Source organism: Phyllobates terribilis, unplaced genomic scaffold, assembly GCF_046119375.1.
Source record: "Phyllobates terribilis strain yellow unplaced genomic scaffold, ASM4611937v1 Scaffold_7__3_contigs__length_470593459, whole genome shotgun sequence".
Classification (NCBI taxonomy): domain Eukaryota; kingdom Metazoa; phylum Chordata; class Amphibia; order Anura; family Dendrobatidae; genus Phyllobates; species Phyllobates terribilis.
The window spans coordinates 14,933,729-14,961,483 of record NW_027362767.1 but is presented as its reverse complement, the minus strand read 5'-3'; the positions used below and the strand labels follow the sequence as shown (position 1 = coordinate 14,961,483).

General features: G+C 56.4%; 2 protein-coding genes across 2 annotated transcripts in view; one reads left to right on the top strand and one right to left on the bottom strand.

Annotated features, from left to right (window-relative positions):
• Nucleotides 1-1,272: 1,272 nt before the first annotated feature.
• ALDH6A1 (aldehyde dehydrogenase 6 family member A1) lies at nt 1,273-18,199 on the bottom strand. The gene is made up of 12 exons (XM_073638181.1): nt 18,050-18,199; nt 15,042-15,086; nt 13,486-13,560; nt 13,249-13,410; nt 13,105-13,183; nt 12,723-13,025; nt 10,907-11,028; nt 10,644-10,833; nt 2,049-2,230; nt 1,763-1,942; nt 1,560-1,658; nt 1,273-1,482 (listed from the first exon to the last, which is right to left on the bottom strand). The coding sequence occupies exons 1-12, from the start codon at nt 18,074-18,076 to the stop codon at nt 1,378-1,380; spliced, it is 1,569 nt and encodes a 522-aa protein (XP_073494282.1). The 5' UTR covers nt 18,077-18,199; the 3' UTR covers nt 1,273-1,377.
• A 36-nt stretch (nt 18,200-18,235) lies between these two features.
• Nucleotides 18,236-27,755, top strand: part of LIN52 (lin-52 DREAM MuvB core complex component) — a 30,290-nt gene continuing 20,770 nt past the window's right edge. The window contains exons 1-5 of the mRNA XM_073638180.1: nt 18,236-18,384; nt 22,316-22,390; nt 22,482-22,519; nt 22,950-23,016; nt 23,186-23,269. Of these exons, the coding sequence (XP_073494281.1) occupies nt 18,363-18,384; nt 22,316-22,390; nt 22,482-22,519; nt 22,950-23,016; nt 23,186-23,269 (286 nt within the window). The 5' untranslated portion in view covers nt 18,236-18,362. The remainder of the gene's footprint in view (nt 18,385-22,315; nt 22,391-22,481; nt 22,520-22,949; nt 23,017-23,185; nt 23,270-27,755) is intronic.

Here is a 27,755-nt window from a genome sequence, read left to right as displayed (position 1 = left end):
CCAGCACACAGAGGATAAGGGGGAGGGGGGCACTTCTGTCCCAGCACACAGAGGATAAGGGGGGGGGGGGGGCACTTCTGTCCCAGCACACAGAGGATAAGGGGGAGGGGGGCACTTCTGTCCCAGCACACAGAGGATAAGGGGGAGGGGGCACTTCTGTCCCAGCACACAGAGGATAAGGGGGAGGGGGCACTTCTGTCCCAGCACACAGAGGATAAGGGGGAGGGGGCACTTCTGTCCCAGCACACAGAGGATGAGGGGGGGGGGCACTTCTGTCCCAGCACACAGAGGATAAGGGGGGGGGCACTTCTGTCCCAGCACACAGAGGATAAGGGGGAGGGGGCACTTCTGTCCCAGCACACAGAGGATGAGGGGGGGGGGGGCACTTCTGTCCCAGCACACAGAGGATAAGGGGGGGGGGGGGCACTTCTGTCCCAGCACACAGAGGATAAGGGGGGGGGGGGGGCACTTCTGTCCCAGCACACAGAGGACAAGGGAGGGGGCACTTCTGTCCCAGCACACAGAGGACAAGGGAGGGGGCACTTCTGTCCCAGCACACAGAGGACAAGGGAGGGGGCACTTCTGTTCCAGCACACAGAGGACAAGGGAGGGGGCACTTCTGTCCCAGCACACAGAGGATAAGGGAGGGGGGCACTTCTGTCCCAGCACACAGAGGCTAAGGGAGGGGGGCACTTCTGTCCCAGCACACAGAGAATAAGGGGGGGCACTTCTTTCCCAGCACACAGAGGACAAGGGAGGGGGGCACTTCTGTCCCAGCACACAGAGGACAAGGGAGGGGGGCACTTCTGTCCCAGCACACAGAGGACAAGGGAGGGGGCACTTCTGTCCCAGCACACAGAGGATAAGGGGGGGGGGGGGGCACTTCTGTCCCAGCACACAGAGGATAAGGGAGGGGGGCACTTCTGTCCCAGCACACAGAGGATAAGGGGGGGGGGGGCACCTCTGTCCCAGCATACGGGGGGAGGGGTAATGGCGCTCAGACAGACAGATGAGCAGAGACCATGATGTATTACATATGGAATGAAGATTGTATCTAACCCCGCAGAATGTATACAAGAGAGGAGGGCTCCCAGGTGTGTGGTGGGCGGAGGAGCGGGGTCTCTCTCCCCGTCACAGATATGGCAGCTGTAGCCGCTGTGCACAACAGGCAGAGACAGAGTCTCCGGTCACAGAGATGCCGGCCTGATGATCGCCCCTAGATCTGCACCAGTGGATAGTTACCCCGACCCGCCAGAAGAAATATCAGTAAACAAATGTGAAGCGTTTTATTCCTGTTGTCTGATCTGAATGAGTTGTAACGAGGGTGGGGGGTGATAAGGGTCCACAGGGTCATGATGGGAGAAGATTGAGGGCAGCTCACCGGCCCATGGTTGGCATGACCACGGCCGGACTGGTTAATGTGGCATCCTCCTCTTTCCACTGAGAGGTCACAGTCTTTAACTGGGTGTAAAAATGAATCCCCTAGAAGTAAAAGATGTAAAGTAAGGGACACGGTAACTTCAACTCCCCCCACGCCGGAGGCTGCACTAGCCCCTCACCTGTTTGCCATAAAAGTTTGTGTCCCCCCGGAAGGAGGCACGGGACCCAGTGAAGGAGAACATTGGCAGCGGCACCGGAATGGGCACATTAACTCCAATCTGGAAGTAGAGCAGAGGGTGGTTACAGCTGAGGTGGACAGCGATCACCCCCATGTCTGGACAGCCCCCCACTACACACAGACTTCACACTACCATGTACCCACCTGTCCCACATCGGCCAGATGAGTGTACTTCCGGGCTGTGGCTCCATTTGTGGTAAAGATTGCTGTGCCATTTCCATAGGGATTTTTATTGACTATGTCGATCGCTTCATCCAGAGTGTCAGCTCCGAGGACAACCAGCACTGGGCCAAAGATCTCCTCTTTGTAGCAGGTCATGTCTGGCTGCGAAAAGCATTGCACACCACAAATCAGTGCCAGCATCATTCAGTGCACCACCTCTACCACTGGCCCTCAGGCCACTAGCCCACACAGCTTTTTGGACACTTACTGTAACGTTGGCCAGTATTGTAGGCCCCACAAAGTTGCCATTTTCGTAGCCCTTCACTTTGATGCTGCGGCCATCGAGTAGAAGTGCTGCGCCCTGCTTCACCCCGCTGTCAATCAGGCTGCAGACTCGCTGCTTTGCCTCTTTACTTATGAGGGGCCCCACGTCGGCCCCGGCCTGATCACCTAGAACACAAGTCATCCAGAGACAGAAGGTAACAAGACTGGACCCCTGTGAAGACCCGGGGTCTTCTGAGGGCGTAACGCTACTCAGACAACACAGGGTGAGGGTAAAACAGCATGGCAATGCTTTATAGGACCACATAGCGGACAATAAACACCTAGAACAGTCCCAGCAAATACCCAAGATGGTGCAACATTACACACGCACCCCTCCTTCTCCGCCGCCTAGGATAGAACAGCTGCGACTTTGGAGACTCCCAAGGCAGACTACCTCAACCAGTGGCCCCCGGCTTCTGGCAGGCCCCCACAGAGAGGAGGTAGCGACAAGACCAGGAGACCCGAGGGTCCAAATCTGGCCTCTCCGAGAGATTCCATGATGCCAGGCGACCGGTGGGTCCCTACTGGCAACCCCAAACAACATATCCATGGGGCCAGGTGACTTCTTCGTCCTCTCCAAGATGTATCACGTCTCTCTGATGGTTAATGGAGCAGATCCAAATCTTTCCAGTCAGGGCAGATACCCTTGGGCTAGAATGTACAGGGTGGGCCATTTATATGGATACACCTAAATGAAATGGGAATGGTTGGTGATATCAACTTCCTGTTTGTGGCACATTAGTATATGGAGGGGGAAAACTTTCCAGATGGGTGGGGACCATGGCGGCCATTTTGGATCCAACTTGTGACACATCAAACCTATTGACAATTTCGTAAGAAAAACAATGGTGTGCTTGGTTTTGACGTAACTTTATTCTTTCATGAGTTTTTTTACAAGTTTATGACCACTTATAAAATGTGTTCAAAGTGCTGCCCATTGTGTTGGATTGTCGATGCCGCCCTCTTCTCCCACTCTTGACACACTGATAGCAACACCGCAGAAGAAATGCTAGCACAGGCTTCCAGTATCCGTTGTTTCAGATGCTGCACATCTCGTATCTTCACAGCATAGACGATTGCCTTCAGATGACCCCAAAGATAAAAGTCTAAGGGGGTCAGATGGGGAGACTTTGGTGGCCATTCACCTGGCCCACGACGACCAATCCACTTTCCAGGAAGCTGTTCGTGTAGGAATGCTCGGACCTGACCCCTATAATGTGGTGGTGACCATCTTGTTGAAAAACCTCAGGAAACGTGCCATCTTCAGTGCATAAAGAGGGCAACACATCATCATGGAGCAATGTCAGATATCCAGTGCCATTGAGGTTTCCACTGATGAAGAATGGCCCCACTATCTTTGTACCCCATATACCACACCATACCATCAAGATACCAGATGTGCAGCATTAATAATTAATAAGTTTGATGTGTCACACGACCCTCTTCCCATTGAAAAAAAATAAAGTTGGATCCAAAACGGCCAATTTCAAAATGGCCGCCATGGTCACTACCCATCTGGAAAAGTATTCCCCCTCCCATATACCAATGTGCCACAAACAGGAAGTTGATATCACCAACCATTCCCATTTTATTTAGGTGTATCCATATAAATGGCCCACCCTGTAGAATACAAATCCGTGTCTCTTTGGATGCCATGCAATCCATCTACATTCCTGAAGGACGTCTCTCATTCTCCTTCTAAGTTCTTTCTGATGTTCCTTGGTTCTCTGTCTCAAGTCTCATTCTGTCTCCAGCACTACAGACGTCCCTTCTGCTTCTCCTTAATTCTGTCCCCAGCCCTACAGACGTAGAGGGTCATATGGATTTGGGGAAAGCAGCACAGAAGCTAAACAAGGGGATACTTTAGGGTGCCATGTGACAAAACTGGTGACAGGTTCCCTTTAAGTGCAAAGTTGTATGAGGGTATTCAAGTATAGGCAAGAAAGTTATTGGGGTATTCAGCAACTCTTAATTCTGCATGGGGGGGGGGGTTTAGAGGCGCTGGTGACACGGAAACAATGTGCAATCACAAGGTGAAGTACAGATGGCAGCAAAGCGCCCGTCCTACTGGAAGCATTAAGCGGGGCGCTGGTAGTGTCGCCAGATCGTGCACAGGCGGCAGATGGAAAGACACCCATGCAGATTTCTCTATACTTCTCTACCCCTATTTAGTAATGGTATTTTCTCCAAGCTACCCCAGCTACCCCCCACTTTCATTTATGACCTTGTTTACTTAGCCTTTGACTATCCAGCATCTGGTTCAGCCTTAATCAGCTGATCAAGATGAGCACAGACCACTCCCCTCTGGTTCACAGCTGAATGCATTCTGTTACAAATATATTGGGGGCCAGGAGTCTGTGTCAGACTTTACTCTGTGGCCATTACCTTAAGTGTCCATGAGCTGAAGTGTGAGAAATAAGAATTAATCCAGAATTGAACCTGAAGTGAACTGAAGGTAATTGGATACAAAGTCGCAGTAAACAATGTTTGTGTTTGTTTTCACTCTCACCCCTTAGGCTGTGTTCACACGATGCGTATTTCATGCGTTTCCGCGGCGTTTTTGCAGTTGCGTAAACGCCGCGGAAACGCATGAAAAACGCATGGTAGAAGGGAAGCAATGTTCCCCAATGGAAATCCGCATGTGCTGTGCCCATGATGCGGATTTTTCCGCAGCGTTAACGCTGCGGTCAAAAATCCGCAGCATGTCAATTAATTTTGCGGAAACGCGGCGATTTCGCCGCCATTGACTTGCATTAGAACGCGCCAATTCCGCAAGACAGCATTTGTACTTGCGTAATTGGTGCGTTCTAATGTGCGGATGGTACCCGGGTGTGGAGGAGAGGAGAGTCTCATCCACACCCAGGTACCATTAAAAAAGCTGTAAAAGAAGAATAAAATAAAAAATAAATGTATTCTTACCATCTGTCGGCCCGCGCAGCGCTCCCGCTTGGTTCCCGGCACTTACAGTGAGTTGTAGGACCTGCGGTGACGTCAGAGTCATGTGACGGGTCACGTGACGCTGACGTCGGCAGGTCTTTCAATTCAAAGTTGCCGGCAGCCGGGAGAACAGATTGAGCAGGACAGCGCGGGCCATCGGAGGTAAGTATATACACTCTCTCGGGTCACACTATATAAATCCATGCTGTTTGCATGGATTTATATAGTGTGACCTAGTTGTCAAGCACTTTCCAAGTGATGCTAAAATCGCCTGGAAAGCGCTTGTCAATCTGCATGCGGAAACGCATGTGAATCTGCATGTGGATCCGCATGTATTCTGCAGGAAAAACGCATGCACAATCTGCATGCGTTTTTTCTGCCAGGGAGATGCAGAAATGATGCAGAAATTTTCTGCTTCATTTCTGCATCGTGTGCACATACCCTTAATCCTTCACTTCTTACAACCACCCCTAATCCGTACACCTAGTAATGAACTCTTCATCTCTCCCTCCATTCTGCCCACCCATCTCACCTCCTCCTCAGAGCTATTCCTCAACATACAATCCTTTGTCTCCAAACACATACAGCCACCTCATGCCCTCTCCTGCTCCCACCTACTAACGCTTTCTCTGCTCCTCCTTACTGCCGGCGACATCTCTCCACATCCCGGCCCTCCTCACATCCCTACAATCACTTCCACCTCCTACCCACAATCTACCCCGAACTCTCGTAACCCTTCTAACCTTATACCTATACGCCCAGCCCCTGCTTCCCCAGTCCCACTAACAGGAGCTCTATGGAACGCTCGCTCCGTCTGCAACAAACTTTCCTACATTCACGATCTCTTCATCACTAACAAACTTTCCTTCCTCGGCATCACTGAAACCTGGCTCAACCCCTCTGACACGGCCTCTACTGCTGCACTTTCATACGGCGGATTCCACCTCTCCCATACCCCCCGCCAAGCACGGTGGAGGAATAGGTTTCCTCCTCTCAGATAACTGCTCCTTCACCCATATCCCACTGCCGCCCTCAATTACTCTCCCCTCTTTTGAAGTGCACTGCGTGCGCATCTACTCCCCCTCCAACCTCCGACTGGCTGTCATCTACCGCCCCCCAGGATCAACCACCACTTTCTTTGACCACTTCACCACTTGGCTACTTCATTTCCACTCCGTTGACATCCCCACTATCCTCATGGGCGACTAACATCCCCATTGACACTAAGCTGCCTCTAAGCTTCTATCCCTCACTTCATCCTTCGGTCTTAGTGGTCTTCCACACCCACCCACAAAGACGGCCACACACTGGACCTCATCTTCACCCGCCTCTGTTCCCTATCTAACCTCTATAACTCACCTCTCCCTCTCTCTGACCACAACCTACTTACATTCTCTACCCTCTCCTCTCCAGGGCAACAATCCCCACTCCGCAAACTTGCATACCCTCGCAGAAATCTCAAACACCTTGACCTACACTCACTCTCTGAATCCCTTCTCCCTCTTACAGACATTAGTTCCTTACATGACGCAGATGTTGCTGCCACTTTATACAACACCACAACAGCTGCAGCACTCGATTCGGTCGCCCCCCTCACACATACCAAAGCTTGCACAATCAACAGACAACCCTGGCACACCAGCCTAACTAAAGAACTGCGACGGGCCTCCAGGGTTGCCGAGCGTAGATGGAAAAAGTCCCACTCCAATGAGCACTTCATTGCATTCAAACAATCCCTCACTACCTTGAAGTCCACACTCACTGCAGCAAAACAAACATATTTCGCATCCCTCATATCCTCCCTGTCTCACAACCCCAAACAACTATTCAACACCTTCAATTCTCTCCTCTGTCCCCCAGTGCCTCCTCCCTCTCCTCTCATTTCAGCCGAAGACTTTGCCTCATTCTTCAAGCAGAAGATTGACACCATCAGACAAAGCTTTTGCCTAAAGCCCCTCCCCACACCTACTCAATCCTCCTCCTCCAAAACCACCTTCTCCACCATTACGGAAGATCAACTTTCCTCTTCAAATCACACCTCACCACCTGTGAACTTGACTCAATCCCGTCCCACCTCATCCCAAACCTTACCACTGTCTTCATCCTAACCCTAGCCCACCTCTTTAACCTGTCACCAACAACTGGTGTCTTCCCCTCATGCTTCAAACATGCCTCAATCACACCCATCCTCAAAAAGCCCTCCCTTGACCCATCCTCTCTGACTAGCTATCGCCCCATATCACTTCTCCCCTATGCCTCAAAACTACTGGAACAACACGTCCATTCTGAACTGTCCTCCCACCTCTCCTCCTGCTCCCTCTTCGACCGCCTACAATCTGGTTTCCGATCGCACCATTCTACTGAAACTGCACTGACTAAAGTCACCAACGACCTACTAACCGCCAAATCCAAGCGACACTACTCTGCCCTCCTAGACCTGTCATCTGCCTTCGACACAGTGGACCATTCCCTCTTACTACAGACTCTCATCTCTCGGCATCACAGACTTGGCTCTATCCTGGATCTCCTCATACCTAACAGACAGGACATTCAGTGTCTCCCACTCACACACCACCTTCTCATCTCGCCCCCTATCTGTCGGTGTCCCCCAAGGTTCAGTCCTAGGACCTCTGCTCTTCTACATCTACACCCTCGGCCTGGGACAGCTCATAGTGTCTCATGGCTTTCAGTATCACCTCTATGCTGATGACACACAGATCTACCTCTCTGGACCCGATATCTCCTCCCTACTAACCAAAATCCCGCAATGTCTGTCCGCCATCTCATCCTTCTTCTCTGCCAGATTTCTAAAACTTAACATGGACAAAACAGAATTCATCATCTTTCCACCATCTCATTCAACCCCCCCAACTGAGTTATCTATCAATGTCAATGGCTGTTCACTCTCCCCAGTCCCGCAAGCTCGCTGCCATGAGGTAACCCTGGACTCTGAACTCTCCTTCAAACCACATATCCAAGCCCTTTCCACTTCCTGCCGACTCCCAACTCAAAAATATCTCCTGGATCCGCACATTCCTCAACCACAAATCTGCAAAAACACTAGTGCACGCCCTCATCATCTCCCGCCTCGACTACTGCAACCTCCTGCTCTGTGGCTTCCCTTCCAACACTCTTGCACCCCTCCAATCCATCCTAAACTCTGCTGCCTGACTAATCCACCTGTCCCCACGCTATTCCCCGGCCTCTCATCTCTGTCAATCTCTTCACTGGCTCCCCATTCCTCAGAGAATCCAGTTCAAAACCCAAAGATGGTATACAAAGCCATCCACAACCTGTCTCCTCCATATATCTGTGACCTAGTCTCCCGGTACTTACCTGCACACAACCTCCGATTCTGACAAGATCTCCTGCTCTACTCGCCTTTCATCTCCTCCTCCCATAATCGCATACAAGATTTCTCCCGTGCTTCCCCCCTACTCTGGAACTCTCTACCCCAACACATCAGAGTCTCGTCGACTGTGGAAACCTTCAAAAGGAGCCTGAAGACCCACCTCTTCCGACAAGCCTATAACCTGCAGTAATCACCGCTCCACCACATTACTGCATGACCTCCTCTACCCTCACCTACTGTATCCTCACCCATTGTAGATTGTGAGCCCTCGCGGGCAGGGTCCTCGCTCCTCCTGTACCAGTCGCTGTCACATTGTGTTCAAGATTATTGTAATTGTTCTCGTATTATACCCCTTTTTCACATGTAAAGCGCCATGGAATAAATAGCGCTATAATAATAATAACAGACAGCAGTACAAGATGGAGGGCACAGCTTATAATATAAATGCCATTTTAAAAATACTGAGGTTAACACCTCACACTTAAAAGCATAAAAAACCAAGTAAACTACCTAAACCCATAATGAGTGAAAGGCACGGGTCATAAATACGAGCAATAAAGGATCACAGCGCAATAATGTCAGCAATACATGTGAGCTTTACTCCCTATACCGTACCACAGCCAAGGGGAAGCGTCTGCTTATCTTATGTGGAGCCCTATTGCCATATATTCGCCTTTTCTTATATGTATTCAGTCCATCAGGCTCACATGTATTGCTGACATTATTGCGCTGTGATCCATTATTGCTCGTATTTATGACCCGTGCCTTTCACTCATTATGGATTTAGGTAGTTTACTTGTTTTTTATGCTTTTAAGTGTGAGGTGTTAACCTCAGTATTTTTAAAATAGCATTTATATTAAAATAAGTGCGCATCCTTATTGTACCGCTGTGTGTTGTCTTTCCATGTACAATTATAGTACAGGATTACGCACCCTATTATGTTACAAAGGTTGTGCATCCCCCCATTTTGGGCAGACAGAAAGCAGATGTGCACACGACGTGGAGACATGGCGCTGGCCCGGTGCCAGGTCGTGTACATGACGTGGAGACATGGCGCTGGCCCGGTGCCAGGTCGTGTACACGACGTGGAGACATGGCGCTGGCCCGGTGCCAGGTCGTGTACACGACGTGGACACATGGCGCTGGCCCGGTGCCAGGTCGTGTACATGACGTGGACACATGGTGCTGGCGCGGTGCCAGGTCGTGTACATGACGTGGAGACATGGCGCTGGCCCGGTGCCAGGTCGTGTACACATGACGCTGGTCCGGTGCCAGGTCGTGTACACGACGTGGAGACATGGCGCTGGTCCGGTGTCAGGTCGTGTACACGACGTGGACACATGGCGCTGGCCCGGTGTCAGGTCGTGTACACGACGTGGACACATGGCGCTGGCCCGGTGTCAGGTCGTGTACACGACGTGGACACATGGCGCTGGCCCGGTGCCAGGTCGTGTACACGACGTGGACACATGGCGCTGGCCCGGTGCCAGGTCGTGTACATGACGTGGACACATGGCGCTGGCGCGGTGCCAGGTCGTGTACATGACGTGGAGACATGGCGCTGGTCCGGTGCCAGGTCGTGTACATGACGTGGACACATGGCGCTGGTCCGGTGCCAGGTCGTGTACATGACGTGGACACATGGCGCTGGCGCGGTGCCAGGTCGTGTACATGACGTGGAGACATGGCGCTGGCCCGGTGCCAGGTCGTGTACACATGACGCTGGTCCGGTGCCAGGTCGTGTACATGACGTGGAGACATGGCGCTGGTCTGGTGTCAGGTCGTGTACACGACGTGGACACATGGCGCTGGCCCGGTGTCAGGTAGTGTACATGACGTGGAGACATGGCACTGGTCCGGTGTCAGGTAGTGTACATGACGTGGAGACATGGCACTGGTCCGGTGCCAGGTCGTGTACATGACGTGGAGACATGGCGCTGGCCAGGCGTCAGGTCGTGTACACTATTGTTATTAGGAGGTGCTTGATACCTACAAAGTCTCAGTGATCTCCTAGTGAGAAGAGCTGCAGAACCCTTTTATGAGTAAGATGAGCATTGTGGAGGGGAACACTACCCCCAACATTACAAAAGAAGCAGTGAAGTAGCAGCCGCCTGCTCTGGACGGTGTACTAAGCTCTCGGCTCACCCGCTGCAGCAGAGTCTGGACGGACGCCCCGCAGCGAGATCTTACAGGCCGGGGTTCACGTTCTGGAGTCCTTTGCTAGGTTACATCTCACACAAGCACTAGACCATGGAGCTGACGCAATTTCTTTGCTTTTTCCACCAGTTCTGGCAGCCATTTCTTTGCGTCCCCAACCAGAACAGCAGTTGACAATGCCATACAGCGCTGTCCTGCAGCACCAAATGCTGCTCCGACAAGCTGGTTCAGAGTATTCTCCTTATTGGCATCTGGCATCACAACGCCGTGGTTTTTGGCCCCCTGCATGAGAGATGGAGCAGTTTTAAGGGCACAGTATGGAGCACCGATCCCTCCAGAGTGCCCCCACACGTACCATGTTAGATTGGACTCTCTTGCCATTTCGAGACCCTCTCTCATAGATGTATTCCCCAGCCTGGTTAGACCCCACAAAACTGATGGCACGGATGGCGGGATGATCACATATGAAATTCACCGCTAAGAAACAAAACACAAGAATGTACAGTATATATAATATATCCTCTTCAGTGTCAGGAGCAGCCATGACACGTCACAGAAAAACGTAACCCTCAGCAGAAGACGCCACACATCCCCCACTCAACCGTCCAGTAGGAATCCTCCTCCCAAACATAGCCCATGGAGGGGAATCCGGGTCCACACATCCCCCACTCACCTGTCCAGGGGAAACCCTCCTCCCAAACATTGCCCATGGAGGGGGAATCCGGACCCACCCATCCCCTAGCCCATAAACGGGGAATCAGGGCCCACCCATCCTCCACTCACCCGTCCAGTAGGAATCCTCCTCCCAAACATAGCCCATAGAGGGGAATCCAGGCCACACATCCCTCACTCACCTGTCCAGCAGAAACCCTCCTCCCAAACATTGCCCATGCAGGGAAATCCGGACCCACCCATCCTCTAGCACATGGAGGGGGAATCCGGGCCACACATCCCTCACTCACCCGTCCAGTAGGAATCCTCATCCCAAACATAGCCCATGGAGGGGGAATCCGGGCCCACACATCCCTCACTCACCCGTCTAGTAGGAATCCAAATCCCAAACATAGCCCATTGAAGGGGAATCAGGGCCACACATCCCCCTCTCCACCCGTCCAGCGGAAACCCTCCTCCCAAACATAGCCCATGGAGGGGTATCCGGACCCACCCATCTCCTAGACCATGAACGGAGAATCCGGGTCCACCCATCCCCCTCTCACCCGTCCAGCAGAAACCCTCCTCCCAAACATAGCCCATGGAGGGGAATATGGGCCACACATCCCCCACTCACCCGTCTAGTAGGAATCCAAATCCCAAACATAGCCCATGGAGGGGGAATCCGGGCCCACACATCCCTCACTCACCCGTCTAGTAGGAATCCAAATCCCAAACATAGCCCATTGAAGGGGAATCAGGGCCACACATCCCCCTCTCCACCCGTCCAGCGGAAACCCTCCTCCCAAACATAGCCCATGGAGGGGTATCCGGACCCACCCATCTCCTAGACCATGAACGGAGAATCCGGGTCCACCCATCCCCCTCTCACCCGTCCAGCAGAAACCCTCCTCCCAAACATAGCCCATGGAGGGGAATATGGGCCACACATCCCCCACTCACCTGTCCAATAGGAATCCTCCTCCCAAACATAGCCCATGGACAGGGTATCCGGACCCACCCATCCCCTAGCCCATGGAGGGGGAATCCGGGCCACACATCCCCCACCCACTGTTACACTGGGAACTCCACTTTAATGTGTACCCTAAGAATATAGAGAAGTGATTGTTGCCAGGACATTACATATGGAGTCCCAGCTGCGCGCTCATTGCTGGGAGTGTTCTAGGGCCCCGTATCCGATGCAGCGCAGGCCATCTGGGCTGTATACACACACACACACGAGTAGCCGCAGTACAGATACACGGACCTGTAATGTATTTCGAGAAATGATGGTTGTGTCCCTCCCCCACTAGATTTGAGCCATATTGTACCTCTAGTGTTGGGAATGACGGCTGCCCCCCACAACCCCTCCATTCTCCACAGGTACTGCACTATAAATATACCTGCGTTCCTAAAGGGCACATGCTGACTGGGTGCTTCAGAGCTACGTTCTTGGGATCGGATGAAAGAAAGCTAAGTCTTACGGGAAAGTTTCCCTATTGTGGGTGTTAGGACCTCACCTGAATGCTGACCATGTATAATATTCAAGGTGCCATCAGGAGCGCCAGCATCTTGTAACAACCGGACAAGAAACATGGTGGCTCCAGGAACGCGTTCAGACGGCTTCATCAGGTACGTGTTCCCACAAACCATGGCCATGGGGAACATCCAGAGCGGGATCATCGCAGGAAAGTTAAAGGGAGCAATGCCAGCGCAGACACCCAGGGGTAGGCGGAAGGTGTAAGTGTCCATGTCCTTGGTCAGAGAGGGCAACGTCTCCCCCAACATGAGCGAGGTCACACTACACGCGTGCTCCACCACCTCTAGAAAAAGCAAAGGCCACAAGTCAGAGCGAGAAGCAGCAGCCGGCGGCTGCACAGGTAGTCCACTCATCGGCCTTACGCAGTCCACGAAAGACATCGCCTTCTGCATCGGCCAAGGTCTTCCCCTGCTCCAGCGTGATTAGACGTGCCAGCTCTTTCTGGAGAGAAGAGACACCATGAACCTGTCCTCACTCACAACGGACCCCACCGCCATCTTTATTACCAGGTTATCCTTAATGAGCTGCTGGTAGCGCAGGAAGATCTGCTGCCGGTTCAGGATGGAGGTCTCCGACCAGGCTGGGAACGCGCGTTCACAGGCCTTCACCGCTGCCTCCATCTCACCCTGCGTGGCTTGTGGCACCCGCCCAATCACCTCATTGGTGGCCTGGCAACAGCAGACACAATGGCATCAATACCAGCAGGCAGCGCCTGGCGCGCACACAAGACCCGACCTTCTTACCGGGTTGTGAATGTCGATCCAGTCTGACGTCTTTGACTCCACAAAATGCCCATTTATAAAGAGTTTGGTCAGAGGCTGAAGAGGAAAGCAAAGCTGTTCAGTGTAGACTGTGCCAGTCAGACGATGGGTAAAAACTGCAATTACGCCCAGACCGCCCAGCCCAAGTGCAGAAAATGAGAAAGGAGAGGAGGGCAGCGGTACCAGCCTGTGGGGGGCACTAGAGGAGAGGAAGGCAGCGGTACCAGCCTGTGGGGGGCACTAGAGGAGAGGAAGGCAGCGGTACCAGCCTGTGGGGGGCACTAGAGGAGAGGAAGGCAGCGGTACCAGCCTTTGGGGGGCACTAGGGGAGAGGAAGGCAGCGGTACCAGCCTGTGGGGGGCACTAGAGGAGAGGAAGGCAGCGGTACCAGCCTGTGGGGGGCACTAGAGGAGAGGAAGGCAGCGGTACCAGCCTGTGGTGGGCACTAGAGGAGAGGAAGGCAGCGGTACCAGCCTGTAGGGGGCACTAGAGGAGAGGAAGGCAGCGGTACCAGCCTGTAGGGGGCACTAGAGGAGAGGAAGGCAGCGGTACCAGCCTGTGGGGGGCACTAGAGGAGAGGAAGGCAGCGGTACCAGCCTGTGGGGGGCACTAGAGGAGAGGAAGGCAGTGGTACCAGCCTGTGGGGGGCACTAGGAGAGGATGGCAGCGGTACCAGCCTGTGGGGGGCACTAGGGGAGAGGATGGCAGCGGTACCAGCCTGTGGGGGGCACTAGGGGAGAGGATGGCAGCGGTACCAGCCTGTGGGGGGCACTAGGGGAGAGGATGGCAGCGGTACCAGCCTGTGGGGGGCACTAGGGGAGAGGATGGCAGCGGTACCAGCCTGTGGGGGGCACTAGGGGAGAGGAAGGCAGCGGTACCAGCCTGTGGGGGGCACTAGGGGAGAGGAAGGCAGAGGTACCAGCCTGTGGGGGGCACTAGAGGAGAGGAAGGCAGCGGTACCAGCCTGTGTGGGGCACTAGGGGAGAGGAGGGCAGCGGTACCAGTCTGTGGGGGGCACTAGGGGAGAGGAGGGCAGCGGTACCAGTCTGTGGGGGGCACTAGGGGAGAGGAGGGCAGCGGTACCAGTCTGTGGGGGGCACTAGGGGAGAGGAGGGCAGCGGTACCAGTCTGTGGGGGGCACTAGGGGAGAGGAGGGCAGCGGTACCAGTCTGCGGGGGGGCACTAGGGGAGAGGAGGGCAGCGGTACCAGTCTGTGGGGGGCACTAGGGGAGAGGAGGGCAGCGGTACCAGTCTGTGGGGGGCACTAGGGGAGAGGAGGGCAGCGGTACCAGTCTGCGGGGGGGGCACTAGGGGAGAGGAGGGCAGCGGTACCAGTCTGTGGGGGGGCACTAGGGGAGAGGAGGGCAGCGGTACCAGACTGTGGGGGGCACTAGGGGAGAGGAGGGCAGTGGTACCAGCCTGGGGGGGCACTAGGGGAGAGGAGGGCAGCGGTACCAGCCTGGGGGAGGACAGTTCGTCTGCAAATCACCAGCCGCACTAGTGTGACGCAGCCTCCACCAACATCTCAACCCACTCACCACGGCCGCAGAAGAGTAATTCACACGTGCAATCCAGAACGAAGACTGAGGAAAACACAAGAGTCAGATGTCAGCAGCCACCCCTCCTCCACCATTCCCAGAGCCCCCGCCCCTCCTCCACCATCCCCAGAGCCCCTCCTCCACCATCCCCAGAGATCCCCCACCGCCCCTCCTCCACCACCCCTCCATCCATAAGGAGCCCCTCCTCCTCCACCCACCCCCACCGTTCCTACAGAGCCTCCCGCCTCTCCTCCTCCACCGCCCCCGGAGGCCCAGCCCCTCCTCCTCTGCCACCTCCACGTTCCTACGGAGACCCCCGCCCCCCCCAGTTCCTACGGAGACCCCGTTCCTCCTCCTCCATCGCAACCCCCCCCCCCCCTCATCAGCCACCCCACCGTTCCTACAGAGCCTTCCGCCTCTCCTCCTACACCGCCGCCCCGGCCCCTCCTCTGCCACCTCCCGGTTCCTACGGAGCCCCCGCCCCTCCTCTGCCCCCTCGTTCCTATGGAGACTACAGTCCCTCATCCTCCGCCACCCCTCGTTCCTACAGAGCCTCTCCTCCACCGCCCCCCCTCTGCCACCCCTCGTTCCCACAGAGCCCCCTGCCCCTCTTCCCCCACCGCCCCTCTGCCACCCCCCACCGTTCCTACAGGACCCCTGCCCCTCTTCCTCCACCGCCCCTCCTCTGCCACCTCCCGGTTCCTACAGGGCGCCCTGCCCCTCTTCCTCCACCGCCCCTCCTCTGCCACCTCCCGGTTCCTACGGAGCCCCCCGCCCCTCCTCCTCCTCCCGTACACGGAGCCCTCCGTCCTTCCTCCTCCTCCCGTACACGGAGCCCTCCGTCCTTCCTCCTCCTCCCGTACACGGAGCCCTCCGTCCTTCCTCCTCCTCCCGTACACGGAGCCCTCCGTCCTTCCTCCTCCTCCCGTACACGGAGCCCTCCGTCCTTCCTCCTCCTCCCGTACACGGAGCCCTCCGTCCTTCCTCCTCCTCCCGTACACGGAGCCCTCCGTCCTTCCTCCTCCTCCTCCTCCCGTACACGGAGCCCTCCGTCCTTCCTCCTCCCGTACACGGAGCCCTCCGTCCTTCCTCCTCCCGTACACGGAGCCCTCCGTCCTTCCTCCTCCCGTACACGGAGCCCTCCGTCCTTCCTCCTCCCGTACACGGAGCCCTCCGTCCTTCCTCCTCCCGTACACGGAGCCCTCCGTCCTTCCTCCTCCCGTACACGGAGCCCTCCGTCCTTCCTCCTCCCGTACACGGAGCCCTCCGTCCTTCCTCCTCCCGTACACGGAGCCCTCCGTCCTTCCTCCTCCCGTACACGGAGCCCTCCGTCCTTCCTCCTCCCGTACACGGAGCCCTCCGTCCTTCCTCCTCCCGTACACGGAGCCCTCCGTCCTTCCTCCTCCCGTACACGGAGCCCTCCGTCCTTCCTCCTCCCGTACACGGAGCCCTCCGTCCTTCCTCCTCCCGTACACGGAGCCCTCCGTCCTTCCTCCTCCCGTACACGGAGCCCTCCGTCCTTCCTCCTCCCGTACACGGAGCCCTCCGTCCTTCCTCCTCCCGTACACGGAGCCCTCCGTCCTTCCTCCTCCCGTACACGGAGCCCTCCGTCCTTCCTCCTCCCGTACACGGAGCCCTCCGTCCTTCCTCCTCCCGTACACGGAGCCCTCCGTCCTTCCTCCTCCCGTACACGGAGCCCTCCGTCCTTCCTCCCCCCGTACACGGAGCCCTCCGTCCTTCCTCCTCCTCCTCCCCCCGTACACGGAGCCCTCCGTCCTTCCTCCTCCTCCTCCCCCCGTACACGGAGCCCTCCGTCCTTCCTCCTCCTCCTCCCCCCGTACACGGAGCCCTCCGTCCTTCCTCCTCCCCCCGTACACGGAGCCCTCCGTCCTTCCTCCTCCTCCCGTACACGGAGCCCTCCGTCCTTCCTCCTCCTCCCGTACACGGAGCCCTCCGTCCTTCCTCCTCCCGTACACGGAGCCCTCCGTCCTTCCTCCTCCCGTACACGGAGCCCTCCGTCCTTCCTCCTCCCGTACACGGAGCCCTCCGTCCTTCCTCCTCCCGTACACGGAGCCCTCCGTCCTTCCTCCTCCCGTACACGGAGCCCTCCGTCCTTCCTCCCGTACACGGAGCCCTCCGTCCTTCCTCCCGTACACGGAGCCCTCCGTCCTTCATCCTCCTCCTCCTCCCGTACACGGAGCCCTCCGTCCTTCATCCTCCTCCTCCTCCCGTACACGGAGCCCTCCGTCCTTCATCCTCCTCCTCCTCCCGTACACGGAGCCCTCCGTCCTTCCTCCTCCCGTACACGGAGCCCTCCGTCCTTCCTCCTCCCGTACACGGAGCCCTCCGTCCTTCCTCCTCCTCCTCCTCCCGTACACGGAGCCCTCCGTCCTTCATCCTCCTCCTCCCCCCGTACACGGAGCCCTCCGTCCTTCATCCTCCCGTACACGGAGCCCTCCGTCCTTCCTCCTCCCGTACACGGAGCCCTCCGTCCTTCATCCTCCTCCTCCTCCCGTACACGGAGCCCTCCGTCCTTCATCCTCCTCCCGTACACGGAGCCCTCCGTCCTTCATCCTCCTCCTCCTCCTCCCGTACACGGAGCCCTCCGTCCTTCCTCCTCCTCCTCCTCCCGTACACGGAGCCCTCCGTCCTTCATCCTCCTCCTCCTCCCGTACACGGAGCCCTCCGTCCTTCATCCTCCTCCTCCTCCCGTACACGGAGCCCTCCGTCCTTCATCCTCCTCCTCCTCCCGTACACGGAGCCCTCCGTCCTTCCTCCTCCTCCCGTACACGGAGCCCTCCGTCCTTCCTCCCCCTGTACACGGAGCCCTCCGTCCTTCCTCCTCCTCCTCCCGTACACGGAGCCCTCCGTCCTTCATCCTCCTCCTCCTCCTCCTCCTCCCGTACACGGAGCCCTCCGTCCTTCTTCCTCCCCCCCCTGTACACGGAGCCTTCCCTATCTTTTCCTCCCGTACACGCAGCCCTCCGTCCGTTCTCCTCCGCTCTCACCCGCAGGAGCCGCTTGAGCTGCAGCATCCTACCGGACTCTCTGCAGACTGACACTAATAACCCATAGCTCCGCCCAGCTGCTGCCTATTGGCTGGTGGCACCACGGCCCCCTCTCCGGGATCAGCCATTGGTCCTGACGACATAAAAACGAAGGTCGTGACTTATAACCTCCTACCGGCTGTAGAGCGGATCTCTACCGGGTCAGGAGGCGGTGCCTGGCGCTGCTGCGTATCTTGTGTGACGTGTGTCTGACCCCGCCTCCCCACCAATCACGACACGCACCTGCGTCACGTGATACAAGCTGCTTCAAATAATGGCGGCTGCGGCCACTGAGGGTGAGGAAGTGCGGGAGCGTAGAGCGAGACCGGCGGAGGCTGTGCGAGGAGAGGCCAGGGGTAGGGCAGAGGCCAGGGGTAGGGCAGAGGCCGACAGTAAGGCGGAGGTCGGGGGAGGAAAGAGGCCGTGGCAGGGCGAAGGCTAGGGGGGAAGAGAGGCTACGGGTATGGCGGAGGCCGGGGGAAGAGAGGCTGGGGCAGCGCGAAGGTCGGGGGGAAGGGAGGGCAGCGCGAAGGTCGGGAGGAAGAGGGGCCTGGGGCAGCGCGAAGGCCCTGAGTAGGGAAGCAGAAGGCTGTGGGGAGGAGAGGCCAGAGGTAGGGCAAAGGCCGAGGGAAGGAGAGGCCAGGGGTAGGGCAGAGTCTGGGGTGGGGTGGGGCGGTGTGGAGCGGGAGAAGAGTCTGGGGTGGAGCGGGAGAAGAGTCTGGGGTGGGGCGGTGTGGAGCTGGAGAAGAGTCTGGGGTGGGGCGGTGTGGAGCGGGAGAAGAGTCTGGGGTGGAGCGGGAGAAGAGTCTGGGGTGGGGCGGTGTGGAGCTGGAGAAGAGTCTGGGGTGGGGCGGGAGAAGAGTCTGGGGTGGGGCGGTGTGGAGCTGGAGAAGAGTCTGGGGTGGGGCGGTGTGGAGCGGGAGAAGAGTCTGGGGTGGAGCGGGAGAAGAGTCTGTGGGGGGGGCGGTGTGGAGCTGGAGAAGAGTCTGGGGTGGGGCGGTGTGGAGCGGGAGAAGAGTCTGGGGTGGAGCGGGAGAAGAGTCTGGGGTGGGGCGGTGTGGAGCTGGAGAAGAGTCTGGGGGGGCGGGACAGGGCTATCTGTACGTACCCTCCAGCTTGCTGGATCTGGACTGTGCCCATTACAGAACACTCAGGCATAAAATCCCTCCGTAGTGCCCACCCTGTGTCACAGGACCCGCAGATGCACACCTGTCTCCCAACCCCCTCTGACGACACAGCTTCTTATCTTAATCAGCCAGACATCTAGATTTGTTAAGCCAAGAGAAATACACTATTGCGTTTGTGTTGACTTATGAATGTATGTGTATTTATGTGCCTGGTCAAGAAGGACAGACCAGTATTTGTACAACCTTGATTGTTGTCTTCTCTTGGTTCTGAAACGATGGTGTTTGTTACTGTGAGGAGCTGCCCACTTACTAAAGACTGATACTTTTCCAGCAATGGACCACCATTTTTGTCAATATTATTATTGTGTTTTAATAGTGATTTACTTGTTATGTTTTATATAGTTCTGCTTACTTGTCAGTATGTGCACTAGATTCACTTGTAAAATGTCCAGCATTCGGCTATGTGCCCACGATGCAGAAATGAAGCAGAAAATTTCTGCAGCATTTCTGCATCTCCCTGGCAGAAAAAACGCATGTAGATTGTGCATGCGGATTGTACATGCGTTTTTCCTGCAGAATACATGCGGATTCACTTTCGTTAATGCATGTGTTTCCGCATGCGGACTGACAAGCTCTTTCCAGGCGATAGCATCACTTGGAAAGTGCTTGACAACTAGGTCACACTGTATAAATCCATGCAAACGGCATGGATTTATACAGTGTGGCCGTAAAAATAAAAAAAATAAAGCTATACTTACCCCCGATGCTGTCGCGCTCCTTCCTGGCTTGCCGGCATCTCGCGAGACAGCCTGCAGTCACATGACCGCGACGTCATCTCAGGTCCTGGAAGGAGAAGCGTTGCAGGGGCCGCCGGACAGGTGAATATAAACTTTATTTTTTATTTTATTCTTTTTTTTACAGGTACTATGGTACCCAGGTCTGGATGAGAGTCTCCTCTCCTCCAGAACTGGGTCCCATCCGCACATTGAAACGCATATTATCTGCTTGTACAAATGTACAGACACGGATTCTATGCGTCTCAATGCAAGTCAATGGCGGCCATTCCGCAAAAATAATGAACATGCTGCGGATTTATGAGCGCTGCAGAAACGCTGCGGAAAAATCCGCAGCATGTGCATTGACATTGCGGAATGCCATTGGGGACCATGGGGTGCGGATTACCATGTGTTTTTGATGCGTTTCCGCTGCGGAAATGCATGAAAAACGCATCGTGTGCACGCAGCCTTCCACTAATCTCATCTTTATCTCAGGAGTCCATTGTTTCAACAACCAATAATCTCATTAGGTGTGTGTAGATTGAGATACAGTGGAGCCGTCACCTCAGGGGGTCTTACATGCAGTCTCAGGTGAAGGATTCTAGAATTTTCTTCATTGTTTTAGTGAACAGTAAATGCTTAAGGGGAAGGGTGTCAGCACTTCTGAGCTGGGAGGGGGCTGACCCCAGGGAAGTAGAGGAGAGACATGTTTTAGTCTAGGAGTTGGTGGAAGGATGCCGGAGGGTTAGGATCTGTGGCTGTGGACCTGGAGCTGTTGGATGGATGACTTACCGAGTGTTGGAAGATCTGTTATCAACTAAAGTGGATAAACGTGCTTCAGTTGTGGATATGTGATTTGGATTTAAACTTTATTGAAGGACTGCTGCTCCTGGATATCTGTGCTTTCATCGTTTTATCTGTCGGATAAAGAGGATCATGGACTGTGGCTACAGACTATACTGGCTGAAGACACAAAATCTGTGGGCCAACCAAAAGTTGGGAGACAGTGGGTATCACCTGATACAAAGCCAGTGGAACTACTGATCCCAGGTTGAGAACTTAAGGACTGAGAGAACTGTATTTTGGCCATTTACTTGGAATTGCTGCATTACCTTGGAGGAAATGTAATAAAATATTGTTGCATTGTTAAGCTGCCTAGGTGATTACTTACAACCCACAACCTCAGATCTCTACAGTTACTATGCTAATAGCACATTGTACTAAAGCCAGCTAGATGTTTATTTACAAGAGCCCCTGCTATACCAACTATGTAAATTGATTAAATGCTCAAACAATGAGACCTGAGCCCTGTGGAATAATACCCTCCCTAATCCTTGCCCTGTGGATGTGTGCTTGAAAGAATAATTGTAAGTATTTAAGGAACATATGCCTCGGTAGCAGGCAGATTTGAGTGAGACTTTACAAGGAGGATCAAAGATCAGACTCTCTGAGACCATCAGCTTGGTAGCATGGCTTTATCCAGAGATACACCGATTTGGATTCTACATGATTCCAGCCTAAGGGTATATGGCCCTGACTGGAAAGATACGGATCTGCTCCATTGACCATCAGAGAGCCCATGGATACATTTGGGGAGACCAGGTTGGGATGATGAAGTCACCTGGCCCCATGGATTTGTTGTTTGGGGTTGCCAGGAGCGACCCACCGGCCGCCTGCAAACCATGGAGACATTCAGAGAAGCCAGATTGGGACCAGCCGGTCATCTGACCCCATGGAAACTATCAGAGAGGCCAGGGTGGGACCCTTGGGTCTCCTGGCCTTGTACCTCGATGGACTGCTAGCTTCCTAAGCTTGCCGCTGCCTTCTCTCTGTGGGGGCCTGCCAGAAGTGGGGGGGCCACTGGTTGAGGTAGTCGGCCCTGGAAGTCCCAAAGTCACAGCTGTTCTATCCCGGGCGGAGCGGAAGGGTGAGACTGTGTAATGTTGCACCATCTTGGGTATTTGCTGGGACTGTTCTATGTGTTTAGTGTCCGCTTTGTGGTTCAGTAAAATATTGCCACGCTGTGTTACCCTCACCCGGTGTTGACTGAGTAGCGTTACGCCCATGGAAGACCCAGGTCTTTACACCCTCTTTTCTGGTGAATGCCCCCCAGCTAGGGACCCTTAACCCTTTTCCCCCTAACACCCCAGTGACCGCCTTTCAAGTGCCTTGTCTCCTCCAGGCCCCCTGGTTCCCAACCTCTCGGTCACAACCCCCCTCCCCTGAGCCGTCCCCTCTGACACCCCCTAGAGTCATGTGGTTGTCCTGCTCCTTGTCACCTCCCTGTGCGGAGCTGCGCTCATCCTGAGGTCTCCCTCTTTCAGGTGCGGATTTGGAAACGTCGTTGCTGAGCTTTGAGAAGCTGGATCGCGCCTCCCCCGACCTGTGGCCTGAGCAGTGTGAGTGCCCGGGGCTATGGAGGGTTCGCCGCTCTCCACGGGGGATTTTCTGTCACTCTCATTGTGACTTGCTTATTTTTGTCTCCTGCAGTACCAGGCGTTGCAGAATTCGCAGCTTCCTTCAAGAGTGTAAGTTTGTGCCCCCTGCACATCTCCCCCATGTACTGAGAGGGGAGAGAGTGTGGGTCACGCTCATGTCTGGCGCTCTGCTGGGGGCGAGCTTGTGCCTGTATCTGGTGCTCTGCTGGGGGGGTGAGGGTTTGCTTGTGCCCATATCTGGTGCCCTGCTGGGGGGGGGGGGCTCGTCCCCGTATCTGGTGCTCTGCTGGGGGGGGAGCGTTCATGTTTGGCGCTCTGCGGGAGGATGCTGTATAGACCGTCATGCTGCATCCCCGGTGTTCGGTGCTGATACTGCCCCTCCGTACCCCCAGCGCCAGCAGGCAGTGTGTCATGTGACTGGGTCCGGTGAAGGCCCGGCAGGCACAATATTGGGGGGCTCACTGCGTCTCCCGCTCATCACCACCATGTTACTGTAAGTCTCTTGTTTCTTTCTTCATAGCCGATTGCTAGTTCTCCGCCAAAGTGGATGTCTGAGCTGGAGCATGACGACATGGACATGCTGAAAGGTAATGTGGTTTGGGCCGTGCGCATTGTGGGGGACCCTCCGGGTGGCGGGGCCGTGCGCATTGTGGGGGACCCTCCGGGTGGCGGGGCCGTGCGCATTGTGGGGGACCCTTCGGCTGGCGGGCCCCCTCCTTGTCTCCTTGCCATTCAGATTGGGCTCTTTCTCCACAGAGTTGGGAAGTCTCACCATCGCTAACCTGATGGAGAAGGTGCGGGGGCTGCAGAACCTGGCCTATCAGCTGGGGCTGGAGGAGTGTAAGTACCGAGACCACGGCCTGCGAAGTCTGACTGCAGCACTGGAGGATAAGACACGATGTAATATCAGAATAGTGACTGCAGCTCTGGTGGTGACTGGAGGATAAGACACTATGTGATTGCAACTCTGGAGGATAAGACATGATGTAATAGCAGAATAGTGACTGCAGCTCTGGAGGTGACTGGAGGATAATACACGATGTAACAGCAGAATAGTGACTGCAGCTGAGGTGGAATGTCTCCTGTTCTTTGTCCTACCCCCCACCCTTTATTCTCTGCTGCCAGTGCTCCATCCTTACAGGCTTATCAGGTCCTGGGCAGCCTGCTGTGATGGTTGTAGAGTTGGTGGTTGTAGTGCCAGGGGCTAGTAGAGCTGAGGCTAGTAGTGCCAGGGGCTAGTAGAGCTGAGGGTTGTAGTGGCGGGGGCTAGTAGTGCCAGGGGCTAGTAGAGTTGAGGGTAGTAGTGCCGGGAGTTGTAGTGCCAGGGGCTAGTAGAGCTGAGGGTTGTAGTGGCGGGGGCTAGTAGTGCCAGGGGCTAGTAGAGCTGAGGGTAGTAGTGCCGGGAGTTGTAGTGCCAGGGGCTAGTAGAGCTGAGGGTTGTAGTGCCAGGGGCTAGTAGAGCTGAGGGTTGTAGTGCCGGGGGCTATAGTGCCAGGGGCTAGTAGAGCTGAGGGTAGTAGTGCCGGGAGTTGTAGTGCCAGGGGCTAGTAGAGCTGAGGGTTGTAGTGCCGGGGGCTAGTAGTGCCAGGGGCTAGTAGAGCTGAGGGTTGTAGTGCCGGGGGGCTAGTAGAGCTGAGGGTTGTAGTGCCGGGGGGCTAGTAGAGCTGAGGGTTGTAGTGCCGGGGGGCTAGTAGAGCTGAGGGTTGTAGTGCCGGGGGCTAGTAGAGCTGAGGGTTGTAGTGCCGGGGGCTACTAGAGCTGGGGGTTGTAGTCGTACAGCAGGATCCGATTCTCGCTTTATTTGCTGTTCTGTTTCTCACTTTTCGGGGCGGCTGTGATGTCATCACTGCGTGGGAGCAAAGTCTGAGCGGGAAGCAGAACCTGACCTGCCGCTCCACACTGGGGTGGGCGTTGTCGCTGCGGTGACGCCTGTGGAAGCCCCCAGTTGTGTATTGCTTGTCATTGTTTCTGACCCTGCCGTCCTCGCGCTGCGCTCCGCCGTCCTCGCGCTGCGCTCCGCCGTCCTCGCGCTGCGCTCCGCCGTCCTCGCGCTGCGCTCCGCCGTCCTCGCGCTGCATCTTCTATGACTGTGTATTTAAGGCTGTGTGGTGCTGCGCGGAGCACCGTGCGCAGCGCAGTAAATCCTGCTTTATGTCGCGCTCATATCTCTGCAGTCATTGCGGTGTCACAGGCGACAGCAGGAGAATGGACTACTACTCCTAGCGTGTGGCGAGCACCAGACCTGTGTCCTGACCTCCTCCACCCGGTACTTCTCATTGTCCCCTGTGATTTACAGCCCAGCACCTCTCTAATTATTCCCGACTCTCTGAGCTTCTGACACGTTGTAAATTTCCAGAACTTTTTCATCATCTGCTGCTTCGCTCTGCGCTGAGGATGATGATGACGGCAAGGACCGGATTTACAGCCGAGATTAAACCGCCGCCTATAAAGTGTGAGACTGTCAGCGATTGTGAGACTGTCAGCAGCCGCAGCAGAGCGTACAAAGCGAGGCGTGAGACACCTGGACTGCACTGTATACAGGGAGAAGCCCGGTGTCGGGGCAGTGGCGTATACACTGTATATAGCAGGGGTCCTCTATTTTTCTTGCCTTGAGGGTCACATTCAGAGCCCCCTCAAGTAGTGGCACACAGATGTCACCTGGAAGCGCTGTACTCGCATCTTCCCTACATTCAGTATCTCGCTTCATCAGTAAAGCCCGTCCAGTCTGTGCTCAAACAGAGCTCCTATTCAGGGCTGCGGGGGTGTTGGGTTGTGGGGGGGTGTTGGGGCTGCAGGGGGGGTGTTGGGTTGTCGGCGCTGCGAGGTATGTTGGGCTGCGGGGGGATGTTGTGTTGTCGAAGCTGCGAGGGGATGTTGTGTTGTCGGGGCTGTGGGGGGGGGTGTTGGGTTGGCGGGGCTGCGAGCTATGTTGGGCTGCGGGGGGTGTTGGGTTGTCGGGGCTGCGGTGGATGTTGGGTTGCCGGGGGTGTTGGGTTGTCGGGGGGGTGTTGGGGCTGTGAGTTATGTTGAGCTGCTGGGGGGTGTTTTCGAGGCTACGAGGGAATGTTGTGTGGTCAGGGCTGCGGGGGGTGTTGGGTTGCGGGGGTTAGAGTTGCCGGGGCTGCGGGGGGGTGTTGTGTTGTCGGGGCTGCGGGGGGGTGTTGCCGAGGCTACGAGGGAATGTTGTGTTGTCGGGACTGCGAGGGAGTGTTGTGGGGAAGGGGGGGTGTTGGGTTGTCGGGGCTGCGTGCTATGTTGGGCTGCGGGGGGGTGTTGGGTTGCCGGGGCGGTGGATGTTGAGTTGTCAGGTCTGCGAGGTGTGGTGGGCTGCAAGGGGGTGTTGGGTTGTCGAGGTTGCTTGGGGTGGGGTTGTCGGTGTGGGGTTGTCGGGGCTGCGGACGGGGTTTGTCGGGGGGGGGGCTGTTGTGTTATCGGGGCTGCGTTGTCTGGGGGTTGTCGGGGCTGCGGTGGGGTGTGGGGTTGTTGGGCTGTGGGGGTTTTGGGGGTTGGGTTGTCGGGGCTGCGGGGGGGTTGTCGGAGCTGCGGGGGAGGGCTGTTGGGTTGTCGGGGCTGCTGGGGTTTTGGGGATTGGGTTGTCAGGGCTGCGGGGGGTGTTGGGTTGTCTTGGTGGGGGGGTTGGGCTGCGGGGGTTTTGGGGGTTGTTTTGTCGGGGCTGCAGATGGGGTTTGTCGGGGCTGCGGGGCGGGAGGGGGGTTGTTGGGGGGGTGTGGGGTTGTCGGAGCTGCGGGGGAGGGCTGTTGGGTTGTCGGGGCTGCTGGGGTTTTGGGGATTGGGTTGTAAGGGCTGCGGGGGGTGTTGGGTTGTCGGGGTGGGGTTGTTGGGCTGCGGGGGTTTTGGGGATTGGTTTGTCGGGGCTGCGGGGGGGGGGCTGTTGGGTTGTCGGGGCTGTGGGGTTGTCAGGGGGGGCTGTGGGGTTGTCGGGGCTGCGGGGGGGGCTGTTGGGTTGTCGGGGCTGCTGGGGTTTTGGGGATTGGGTTGTCAGGGCTGCGGATGGGGTTTGTCGGGGCTGCGGGGGGGGCTGTTGGGTTGTCGGGGGGGGGGGTTGTCGGGGCTGCGGGGGGGGGGCTGTGGGGTTGTCGGGGGGGGGGGGGGTTGTCGGGGCTGCGGGGGGGGCTGTTGGGTTGTCGGGGCTGCGGAGGGGTGGTGGGTTGTTGGGGCTGCGGGGGTTTTGGGGGTTGGGTTGTCAGTGCTCTGGGAGGTGTTGGTTTGTCGGGGCTGCGGGGGGTTGTAGGGGGTGTCGGGGCTGCGGGGGTTGTCGGGTGTGTTGGATTGGGGGTGCGGGGGCTGTTGGTTTGTCGGGGGTGTCTTGGATTGTCGAGGCTGCGGGGGGGTGTGGGGTTGTCGGGGGTGTGTTAGATTGTTGGGGCTGCGGGGGGTGTTGGGCTGTGGGGGCTTGTGGGGGCTTGTTGGGGTTGTCGGGGCTGCGGGGGGTGCTGGGTTGTCGGGGCTGCAGGGGGTTGTCAAGGCTGCAGGGGTGGGTTGTCGAGGCTGCGCTGCACACGGGTGGTCTGTACTGTCTGTGGTGGGGGTCATTGACATGCTGATGAGATGCTGCCGCTTCATCTGATGTGCAGGAAGCTCTGATTACATGGTGGTCTCTGGGGGGCGTCCAGCTGTCATGAGGGCAGGGGTCCTGCCTGGGGAGCTCTCTGGCACGTGGCGGTCTCAGCTGTGTCTCTCCCAGGGGAGGACTTGTGATGAGCGCTGACCTGCGGAGGACACAACAGGTGGTGCAGCCGCTGATGGCGTCGGTGGGGGTCTCATGTGCGGAGGTGATTATTGGGGGCTCCGGCCCCCGTTACACTAATGTTTCCATTAGTAAATGAAGGCTGTGGCGCCGGCCCCTGGCGGCTAATCACTGGGCTGGGTAATAAATGAATTGTGACTGATTACCTATTAATATGGACGCCTGAGGAATTCACTGGGGGGAGCAGAGCAGTGAGATAGAGAGCGGCCCCCCTGGGAAATCACATCCGATGTCTGCAGCTTTAACTCCACGAGCGCCATCAATAAGGAGGTAATTGAATTTTGAGCACAAACATGATGACAGGGGGCTCCTCATGGAAGATGGATGCTAAATCCATGGCGTGAAGACGAGGGGGGCCGCGGCACGAGGACACTTAAACAGCTAATGGGTCTCATCAGCTCCTCACTGCAGGGTCATGGCCGGTGACCTGGACACCGCTCTGCTGTGGAGGTCTGGCCCACCACCTATCTGTGACCTGGACACCGCTCTGCTGTATAGGTGTGGTCCCCCACCTATCTGTGACCGGACACCTCTCTGCTGTAGAGGTGCAGCCCACCA

Coding starts and splice junctions, on each gene's coding strand:
- ALDH6A1 (XM_073638181.1), bottom strand. CDS start 18,076: ATGCTGCAGCTCAAGCGGCTCCTGCGG. Junction 13,411..13,485: donor GGATCGACATTCACAACCCG/GTAAGAAGGTCG, acceptor TGCTGTTGCCAG/GCCACCAATGAGGTGATTGG. Junction 1,483..1,559: donor CAAACTTTTATGGCAAACAG/GTGAGGGGCTAG, acceptor TTTTACTTCTAG/GGGATTCATTTTTACACCCA.